This window comes from Lycium barbarum, chromosome 6, assembly GCF_019175385.1.
Source record: "Lycium barbarum isolate Lr01 chromosome 6, ASM1917538v2, whole genome shotgun sequence".
In the NCBI taxonomy this organism is placed as follows: Eukaryota; Viridiplantae; Streptophyta; class Magnoliopsida; order Solanales; family Solanaceae; genus Lycium; species Lycium barbarum.
In genome coordinates this window covers 126,076,202-126,087,346 of record NC_083342.1, presented here as the reverse complement: position 1 = coordinate 126,087,346, position 11,145 = coordinate 126,076,202, and the positions used below count along the sequence as shown (strand labels likewise).

Genomic DNA, 11,145 nt, shown 5'->3' with positions numbered 1-11,145 from the left:
TGGCCATGTGTATTTGTTAAAAGCCAAATACAAATACATTAAAAAATCTACATCTCACAAATACACTGTTTTTTAATGTATTTGTCTTTGTATTTTTGAGTGCATTTTTTAGTGTATTTTGTTAATAGCCAAACACATTATTTTTTTGAATGTATTTGTCATGTATTTGAATTTTTAGGTCTTGTATCTGAATGTATATGTTGAAATTCATTCAAATACACGGAAATTTGGATATATTTGGCTTCATAGTAATTGGAATGTACACAATGTATTTAAATACATCAAAAAAATCAGTAAAATACATAAAAAAATCACTGAAATACATAAAAAAAAATAAAGACGCGGAAATACATTATGGCAAAAAAAAAATCACTGAAATACATCAAAAACAAAATCACTAAAATACATCAAAAAAATATATATTAATATCTAATTAATAGCTCCACCATTAAAGGCTAAAATCAAGGATCATGTTTTTTTTTACCTTATTTTCATGTATTTGTTGGCAACAAATACATGTGAAAACATACACTATCTTGTCAAAATGTAGCTACAAATGGTAGGAAGCTACAATAAGGTAGTTATTTGAGTAAGTTTACCTAATTAAAATATGTCTCTAAACTCTTACAAAAGAATTAAGTCATAGAATTAGAAAACATAGATCAAAGTACAGGTATTAATCCTGGGAACTTATATTAACTAACAACAAACAATGTAACAAATAAATCTCTTCCTAAGAAAATATAAATTCTTTTATTTATAGCACCTTAGAACATGGAGTGCTAATTTGAATCAAGTTAACACCTCTTGCTATACATTCATAACATACAAGTGCAAAAACTTGTACTAACATTATAAGCAAAATTTGAACAGAAAAACGTAAAGGAGAGTAATCAAATGGAGATGAACACTTCCATATTAAATTGAATCACCTACAAAGTTCAAATTTTCCATTTATCCCATGACAACAGAAACCAACTTCCAGAAAAACAATGTTGAGACTCCTCTTACAACCATTGTACCAAAACTCATTTCCACCATCTACTTACGCACCCATTTTCCAGTTCTTGATAGGCAAAAATCTCCTCAAACTTGGCCAACAAGTACACGCTCACATGGCCATTCGAGGTATTCTTCCCAATGGATTAATCGCAGCTAAAATGGTTGCCATGTATGCCAGTTCAGGTGAACTCAACTCAGCTTCACATATTTTCGACAATGCCACTGAACCCACGTCGATTCTTTACAATGCAATGATTAGAGCACTTACGCTTTATGGAATTACTGAAAGAACAATACAGCTTTACTTAAAAATGCATTCTTTAGGATTACGTGGCGATAATTTTACTTATCCCTTTGTTTTCAAGTCATGTGCTGATTTATGTAATGTTTGGTTTGGGAAATGTGTTCATAGTTTGATTTTGAGATGTGGGTTGGTGTTTGATATCTATGTTGGAACTTCTTTGATTGATATGTATGTGAAGTGTGGTGATTTGGCTGAAGCACATAAACTGTTTGATGAAATGCCTGTGAGAGATGTATCGACTTGGAATGCGTTGATTGCTGGGTATATGAAAGATGGGTTGTTTAAATATGCTGAGGAGTTGTTTGAGGAAATGCCAAATAGGAATATTGTGTCGTGGACGGCTATGATTTCTGGATATGCTCAGAATGGTTTAGCTGATAAGTCGTTGCGATTGTTTGATAAGATGTTGGATCGTGACTCGGTGGTGAGACCTAATTGGGTGACGATTATGAGTGTGTTACCTGCCTGTGCACACTCGGCTGCATTGGAACGTGGGAGGAAGGTACATAAGTTTGCTAGAGAGACGGGATTGGAGAAGAATTCTTCGGTGCAGACAGCTCTTATAGCCATGTATGCTAAATGTGGCAGCTTGGTTGATGCTCGTTTGTGTTTCGATCAGATAAACCCGAAGGAGAAGAAGTTGGTTGCTTGGAATACAATGATTACTGCTTACTCATCTCATGGTTGTGGGCAGGAAGCTGTTTCGACGTTTGAGGATATGTTGCGAGATGGTATACAGCCTGATGGAATCACATTTACTGGGTTGTTATCGGGTTGCAGCCACTCGGGTCTTGTGGATGTTGGTCTGAGATATTTCGATTGTATGAGTTCAGTTTACTCTGTGGAGCCGAGAGAAGAACATTATGCTTGTGTGGTTGATCTTCTTGGTCGTGCTGGTCGATTGGTGGAAGCATATGACCTCATTTCTCAAATGCCAATGGCAGCGGGAGCAAGCATTTGGGGTTCCTTATTAGCTGCTGGTCGAACCCAACGCAACTTAGAAATTGCAGAATTAGCTGCTAAAAAGTTATTTGTCTTGGAACCAGACAACAGTGGGAATTACGTAGTGCTCTCAAACATGTATGCAGAAGCCGGAATGTGGGAGGAGGTCAACGACCTAAGGGTCCAACTGAAATCACAACGCATTATGAAGAATCCTGGATGTAGTTGGATTGAATTTGAGGGGAAAGCCCATTTGTTCCTTGGTGGAGATACAACTCATCCACTGGCGGAGCAAATGTACATGTTTCTTGAGGCACTGCCAACCAAAATAAAAGCAGCTGGTTACATGCCAGATACTACTTTTGCTTTGCATGATGTGAGTGAAGAGGAGAGAGAGCAAAACCTAAGTAGTCATAGTGAGAGGCTGGCAATTGCCTTTGGCATTCTTAATACAAGTCAAGGTACAGTTCTCCGTGTGACAAAGAATCTTAGAATCTGTGGAGACTGTCATGCTGTTATAAAACTTATCTCAAAGATATATGAAAGAGAGATCATTGTAAGGGATGTGAATCGGTTTCATCATTTCAAAGATGGTTCCTGTTCCTGCAGAGACTACTGGTGACTAAAAATGAAGTGTAATTTATCTGTTCATATCAAAATCAATTAACAAACTCAGATTGAGAATTCCTGAAGTTTCTATGCATCACCGTCTCGGAGACTACCAACTGTAATATCAGCCTTGTTCACCGTCCACACTTGGGAGCAAATTATTGGACCCCAGGGGCATTGAATGTTTATTTGTGCACAAGCTGTCTCCTCATTGAACTATCACCCGTTGGTGAATAATAATAAGTCTCAAAATGATGGGAAGTTCGTTTTATGGAGATTTTTGATGTTGAGGGTGAACTGGTGAAGTATCCTTCCTTGAGAAGTGTTGTTTCCTTGGTTTACTCACTGAAAACTGTAATGATCAACTTTTGGAAAAGCCATGCATTTAAAATCTCACAACATGACTGGTTGGAGGAGATGAACTTTATCACAGTCAATTGTATATCAACTTTGAAATCTCCGGTGTTGCTGAGACACCAATACTAGGAACTTGATTTTGAGGATGTAATTGCCGTTACAGGGAAGCTCAACACAGCAATAAACCATTGGACCTGGTATGGCCTTGCGAATGGTGATGCTCTTGTTTACCTCAAAACAAAGAGAAGTTGAATGTGCCTGAGCAATTTGTTAACCAACATATCGTACTTATAGTATAAAGATTAAATTCAACAATTCCTCAATAAGATTGACAAATGGAATGTACTCGAAATATGAGAATGTAGGTCATGGGAATTGAATTTTGTTCAAGGTTTTGACCGTCATTTATAACAGGGAGTATTCCCTGACATATCCAGCAATTGTACATGAGTTGTTCTCTTCCTTGGTTGCTTTTGTATTAACATCAGTTTCGCATGCCCCAAAAATTAGGATGTGCATTGTAGCTAATGTCTCTTTCCTAGAAAAAAAAACGAAAAAGGTATATAACGGAATGAATCGGATTTGAAACTGCTAGAAGGCTGTGGTTGTCATTGAAATAACGCACTAGCATGCAACACATTTAATAAATTGCAAAATGGAAAATTTCCTGAAAAAAGTGTAATGGGGTGAGAGAGGCTCGAACTCTCGACCTCAGGATTACTCAGAAGCTATGAGACCTACGCGCTAGCCAACTGAGCCACCACCCCGTGTTGTTCATAAGCAATTAATTTACTATACTATGGATGATGAAAGTGGAGTCTACACGGAAGATATGTTTTCAGAAACAGGAACTGTGCATTGCAGCTTTCATGGGACTTTTAATTGAAGTACCAAAGATAACACAACTCTAACCCAATAAAGCTCTTAAAGAGTATGAATTTTAATTAATTTTTAAAAAAAATTATGAATTTTAATTAGTTTAAAAAAAAAAATCTGTTGTCTTTTTATATGATTTCTTTGAAAGGAGAAGCAGAGTTACTTTTCCTTACTCCATAAGAAATTGCAATTGGTAGAGTCTATTCAGCTTCGTGTATTCCCTCTTTTGCTAACATACTTACATTAGCCATAAGATGGTTTAGCATTTTATTGTGTTAAGAAAAGTTTACTATTACGTGTCAGATGGTAGATAGACCAGAACGGTAGAAGGCAGCTCTCCCAAATTCCTTTGTTAGATCAGTCAATGTAAGTTTGCTCCCACTTAAAAGATGTTCACCAAGTAAAAATAAATAACACGTAAGACATTTCAGATTGTTCTTGCTGCATTAGCATACAGTGGTTTTAAAGTTAAATAGTTTATTTTTCTTAACTTCGGATGATTTTTTGGTATTTATTCGCATGTGTTATTTGCCTTCCTCGTGATTTGATGGCTTTGCAACAAAATGGGGATAAGCAATCTGACCTTTGCATGTTCAACTTAAGGAATATGAAGTTGGACCAGCAACCATACAAGCACCACCGATACAGTACAAGCTTCACCAACAACTATGACCAAGGCTATAAGCGACTACTGTTAAGCATTCCTAGAGCATGTCTGATGTATGCTACTGGCAAGGCTCACGGTCCAGACATAATCTACGCGGCAACAAACTTCTTTTATACATTAACACGTGATTCGTATACATTGATGAAGAAAGTAGAACTTTCTTTCTGATGAACGGGAAAGTACTAGATTATTTGTTTTCGACACTTGTTTTAGCCTCTTTTTTTCCTGTTTATAGTAAACTAAAAGAGTTTGTGTCAATGAAATAACAAGCAGTCCCCTTAATGGGATTCCTCAACTGCGACACTTGAATAAGTACAAGTGTGACTCTCCATTTCTGCTCCATTTTGTTTTGCTTTACTCCAAGATATTCTCCAACTTTGATATAAACTGATCCTGTAGGAAAGTGAAATTGAATCATGTAAATGACAATAGCAAGCTGAAAGTGAGGATTCAGAGGAGGGAGAGGCAACTGCACCTATTTGGTTCAATGTCCCTTTTCGCAAGCATTAAGGTCAAGAAGACGGGCACCATTGCAGCACATAAATGTTTGAGTGTGTGGCCACTCACGATATGATGAGTCCAGTTGTAGATTGGCTTATCAGCTGCTTCTTCAACCTTTGCTAAAAGATAAAACCCTGCATTATGCAGAAAAATCTCATTTTATATGCTGCAGGAATGAGGTCATAGAACCCGAAGGACAAAAAAATTCAAACCTGCAGCCCACAGCCAATAAGTGGAATGCGTGTACATCGGAGGCAACAAAATAGCCATGAGTGGGATGGCTAGGCATGGTACAAATTGAACTGCCCCATAAGGACGGAGATCATCAAAGAACCTTCAGAAGGAAAATGTACAATCACACAGCAGTTCTAGCTGAATATACCAAATGATCTCAAGGAAAAAGCTCCAGTTATTTACTATGGATCTATACCATCCACTCCCCTCTGGCACACTTAGAAAAATGAAGATGCAAGAAAAAGAAAAATCACATCCAATATATTATAATTTTGGATAAATCAAAACTGGGACTTAATTCAATAATCTTCCTAATCCTAATCAGGCCTTCTACCAGGCTGAAACTCAAGGAAGATAGTTGGTTCCTCTTAAGGACACCTAACTCTCTGCAAGGACAACACGATTGCAGAGGGTAGTTCAGTTTTTTGGAAAGCTGGCAGAGACGGAGGAGTAGATTCTCCCTTATGGAAAGTGAGAAAAGCAGGTAAATTTTCAGTAAAGTAATGCTATAATGTCCTGACCAACTCAGTTACAGGGGAACTTGGAAACAACTATGGAAAGGGAAACCTCTTGAAGTGGCTTACTTACTTGGATAATCATATATGATGCACTGTCTTACACTACCCTTATGCACCTATTGTAAAGGGGCTTCAGTATGTGCAGTAGATATAACTTATGCCAAAGCTGTGATGAGAACTTTAAGCATATAATTTTGCATTGCTCTTTCAAGTGGCAGTTATGGTATTTGTTTCTGAACCTTTTTGGTATCACGGTGGGTGATACCTAAGGATGTTAAAGGTACTCCAGAAAGTTGGCATGGACAGAATATAAGGAAACCATTGAAAGCAACATGGATGAAGGTACCCTTATGCACCTCATGGATCATCAGGAAAGGAAATACAGGTGTTTTCAAGGAAGATCCGAAGCTAAACAAAGTGTAGAATATAGAGGCTTACAAATCTTGGTTTTTGGTTTAAATGCACATTACATATGATTTTGACAGTCTGATGAACTTCATAAATCCTTACATACTCGGTAGTCTACTATTATGTAATTTTGTAGTATACGGTATACCCACTTGGTGTTGCTTTTTTGAGTAATGTAATTGTCTAACTTATCTAAAGAAAGAACGAAAAGAAGGAACACCAAAGGAGAGGACCCTAAGAGCATATTATATTCCAAGGATACACTTCGCATTTCTTCAACTATTTTTGTTTCTTTTTCCTTTTTCTTTTAAAAAGTAACTTTTTTGGGTGTGAGGTGGCTGGGGGTGGGGGAGTTTATTAGCCATTGTCGAAATAAGAAGCTTACCTCCAATACATGATACTAATTACACCGGCGAGAAGCAACGGAATGAGAGACAGAGTTCCCTTTCTCTCATCTATTCTTTCAATAATAAAGATACCAATGATAGACGTAAATGCAACAGTCATCTGCAACAGTTAGAGATAAACTGTCAAAAATAAGCACGCAAAAGCACATGAATAACAGCTTGCACCTAACATTTAGTACTTAATAACCTACTGGCAATCTATCCCACACAAGACGAGCATCATTTGGCTTGAGATGATAGTATGAGGACCCAAAAGCAACCGCTGCCACACCAATATAGAAGCACGTCCAACCCCAAAGCTCTCCTTGCAAGCTTTCGATGCACATGTCAAGTGGAATTAGCTTTAAGTACTAAACATATAAACTAGAATAACGAATCACAAATTCAAAGCCTTAACCATCAGAAAAGCAGACATATGTTAACAGTTTACCTCAGCTTGAAATAATTACCGTGATGGCAAAGTACAAGACCTATCAGACCGATCACAAGGAAAGGGAAATTTGAGACCACATTCAGTGCATTGGGAATCCCTAAAAAGAAAACGAAGGCATGAAAAATTGCAGCAGCAAATTCTAAATGTATACATACCACCCACTAGCCAAGCAAAAGGAAGTGCTGACATGAGAACAGGACTGGCAACATTCTCTTCACAATTAAAGGTAAATCTGATTTTACATATTGTACAATCTAAACTAGGGTGAATTTCTGTCATCATGGAATTCAAACTTGTTAACTTCCACTGCATTGAAGAGCAAAGAGATAGAATATTTCCTATTTTAGCTCAAATTGAAGTTACCAAATCCGAGTGGAACCTACCAAGGTAAATCCGAAAATCTAATTAAGCTAGAAGCTGTTTTTGGTGATTGATAACCTAGAATTCAGTTTGCGTTTGCAGAGATACATAGTGGACACGGAACTAAAAATAGAAAATTAAGTGTACGGACATGGGTGGAGATTTTACCAAAGGATAGTTCACATTTGTCAATCAGATGAAGCATACGCAATTGGAGCTTATCGGCAGAAACAAATCAATTTAGATAGTCCACCGACGTTCACTATGAACCTTTAGGTACTCTTTATGAGAACTATGAACATTATCTAATAGTAAGAAGTCTAAAACAAATTCTTTTTATATACATTCAAACCACTGTTGGTCATATTTCTCTTTATCAAGAAATCACAGTAGGTATACAGAAGTTTTCTCGAGCCTATTCATATTGTGCCTAACATTATTCGATGATACCAGTGGGACTTCGGGCTCTCTCATTTAGCTAGGTCCACAGTTCCAGAATTTATACGCAAACTAAGATCGATAAAAGGAAGTTTTGTAATCATAGTCCCAAACCCACTGTCAAATCCTACTCAGTGGAATATGGAGGTACTTATGGCAGAACAGAAATTCATACACCATTGATTTGTGTTTTGGGGGTACGAAGGCAATAATTTGGCCGAATCCAAATCCTATATCAACTAGTTGCAACATTGGATGACACCGATAAGGATTGTCGATATTTTGAGGCAGAGGCGGATTTAGGATTTAAACTTTAGGGGTTCAACCTTTTAAGATTCTTAGCGTTGAACCCATTATATTTTAAAAGTTATGGGTTCACAACTACTATTTATTACAATTTTGATAAATTTATACGCCGCATCGAAAGTTAGGGGTTCAGTTGAACCCCCATCTAATACGCTACATACGCTCCTGTTTTGAGGCCCAAAAGAATATTAGAAAGAAAAAAGGTTAGTCAAATGGATTAGGTGTCCATGATATTTTACTTGTGATTTCCTTTAACACAAATCCTCAATAGAACTTCCAGTAATAGAGAACGAAAGATTGGTACTGTACCAATAACCTTGAAGCTTTAAGTAAAAAGGGTTGAGATGAGATGTAAAGTGAGGTTACTGTTATTATCTGGATTCTATTTTAGAGCAACTCTAATTTAGAGGTATTTCTCCTTGTACCTCTTTGAGTAACACTTAAACATTAAAGGCGAGAGAACGACATTTAATTCATGTACGTGAGTACTGAGCTTTTCAAATTCATTATGATCATCCATATCTATAGCAGGAGCTAAGTTTACAGATGTACACTATGCCTTTGGTGAAAAATCAAAGGAAAATTCAGCATATAACAGAGAGAACACAAGCATTCTGCTGCTTGCTTTATTTCCCCCGAGTATCTACTAGAAACTTCTACATTTTCTTGTTATTATTTCCTCTTAACCTAATTTAATCATGTAGTCACAAGCCAATCACAGAAGTCCCAGTTCCAAATGAGAAAATCATCATTATTCTGACATGAGATTGGATCAGAACGGCTATAGGTAGTGTAGCATATAACAGATACGAAACCAATTGAAAATATAAATAGGTTATTGCCATTCATCTTTCAGAAACTTGCACACAGGTAGCGGAATACTTGGCCAGAGTGATCCCAGGGGCGTAGCAATGTATGTCGAAGGGTGGTCAGTCGAACACCCTTCGGCAAAAAACTATGCTATGTATATAAGCCAAATATTACTTTTCATACATATATACTAAACCTAGAAAGTATCCTTGAACACCCTTATTGAAATTTCTGACTTCGCCACTGGTTATCCCCATACCAAAGGACACAGCAAAATGAGCTAATATGTTGTTAAAAATGAAGAAATTTAACAATATTAGCACACAGGGGCGGATGTAGGTCGTGGCCAGGGGGTAGCCGAACCCCCTTGGGCGAATAATATTACCTTGTATATACAATGTAAAAATTATTTTTTATGTATATATAGTACATATTGAACTACCTTGACTTCTTCGTTTGTTAACTAATTTATATTTTTGAACCCCTTAGTGTGGATTCAGGCTTCGTCACTGAGCACACTGAATATAAGTTGAAGACTCCGGAGCAACAGTGAACCGACGACTAAAGAACAACAACAACCATATGAATCATGACCTAGAACTCTAACAGTAACACAAATTGAAAGCTAAAGATCCAAATTTGAAAGAATGAAAAAAGCATATAGTAATTAGTAATATTGAATGATGCGTATACCGAGAAAGTTGCGTTGATCAGCAAAATCATGATATTCTTGAGACTGAGGAATTGCTGGAGTAACAACCATGAGCACTATAAAGCAGATGATTGCAACTACCCATGCCCACACACTTCTCTTCCTCATTTTTGTGCCCTAATTCTGATGAAGCTCAAGTTCTGCTGATTTTCTGCTTTGCTTTTTCTCAATGGAAGGAAACTTACCCGCTAAGTCGCTTCACTTTCAGAAAACGGAATTTTCTTCGGTTTAATCCGTGTGAGTTTTGAGATTTTCCACTTACAACTGTTTAGTTAAAATATTTTCGGAAAAGGGTCATATTTACCCTTGTACTTTTAGAAATAGGTCATATTTAACCACCCCCATCCGATTAAACCCGACCGAGTTACATTCTCTTAAATGGGTGATGGATAAAGAATCCTAAGAGCTAGCTTCTTATCAGATATGTTCTATGATAGTGATGATGATAATGATGCTTTCATGAGCTTGATGATCCTATGTTTATGATCTTATTGATGTTATTCCTCGTGTTGCCCCACCTCATGGTATTAATTCTTTCAAGGCGAGACATAGCGACGATGATTGTTCCATAACATAATCGGAGGTTCCCGACCTTACGTCACTCCGATAGAGTTACAGCTTTTATTTGAGCTTTTATGCATGCTTCATGTTAAGTATATGATGATGTTTACACCGTGCCTAGATGGTCGGGCAGCACCGCTAAGGCAGTCGGCTTACTACACCGTGTCTATATGGCACGGGCAGCACCACTAGTGGGCGGCGTGAGATGATTACCCCAGTCGCGGGAGGCCCGGACGCTGGCTAATGATGTTATTGATTCAGACAGTTTATGTATGTATGTGTGATATGTTTTAACGGTAAAAGTGAGCATGCAAGATTCCGCCTCAAGAGGCAAGCTGTTACAGTTACCTTTTCTTTTATGCTTTCTATATTTCCTTATTATGTTACCATATATGCCTTACATACTCAGTACATTGTTCGTACCGACGTCCTTTTCTTTATGGACGCTGTGTTCATGCCCACAGGGAGACGACGCAGACGCTTAGGAGCTTATTCGGTGGATTTGCAGGAGCACTCCACTACTCCGGAGTTGCCACTTCTTGGTACATCCTTTTGTGTATATATTGGGGCAAGGCAGGGTCTTGTCCCGTCCTTATGATTTCAGTCTTCAATTAGAGGCTCGTAGATACTTATGCGTGGGTTGTAGACGTTATGAGACTTCTTCAGTGTATATGTTGTACATCAGTTTTGTAGCCTTATG

At 37.5% G+C, this 11,145-nt stretch overlaps 2 protein-coding genes across 2 annotated transcripts; one reads left to right on the top strand and one right to left on the bottom strand.

Annotated features, from left to right (window-relative positions):
• Nucleotides 1-745: 745 nt before the first annotated feature.
• On the top strand, nucleotides 746-3,676 carry LOC132598696 (pentatricopeptide repeat-containing protein At1g20230-like). The gene has a single exon (XM_060311716.1). It carries the CDS (start codon nucleotides 993-995, stop codon nucleotides 2,868-2,870), a length of 1,878 nt encoding a protein of 625 aa, XP_060167699.1. The 5' UTR covers nucleotides 746-992; the 3' UTR covers nucleotides 2,871-3,676.
• Nucleotides 3,677-4,847: 1,171 nt separating this feature from the next.
• Nucleotides 4,848-10,271, bottom strand: LOC132598695 (uncharacterized). Its single transcript, XM_060311714.1, has 7 exons — nucleotides 9,866-10,271; nucleotides 7,256-7,355; nucleotides 7,017-7,137; nucleotides 6,804-6,925; nucleotides 5,471-5,592; nucleotides 5,233-5,392; nucleotides 4,848-5,150 (listed from the first exon to the last, which is right to left on the bottom strand). Exons 1-7 carry the CDS (start codon nucleotides 9,990-9,992, stop codon nucleotides 5,036-5,038), a joined length of 867 nt encoding a protein of 288 aa, XP_060167697.1. The 5' UTR covers nucleotides 9,993-10,271; the 3' UTR covers nucleotides 4,848-5,035.
• Between the last annotated feature and the right edge of the window lie 874 nt (nucleotides 10,272-11,145).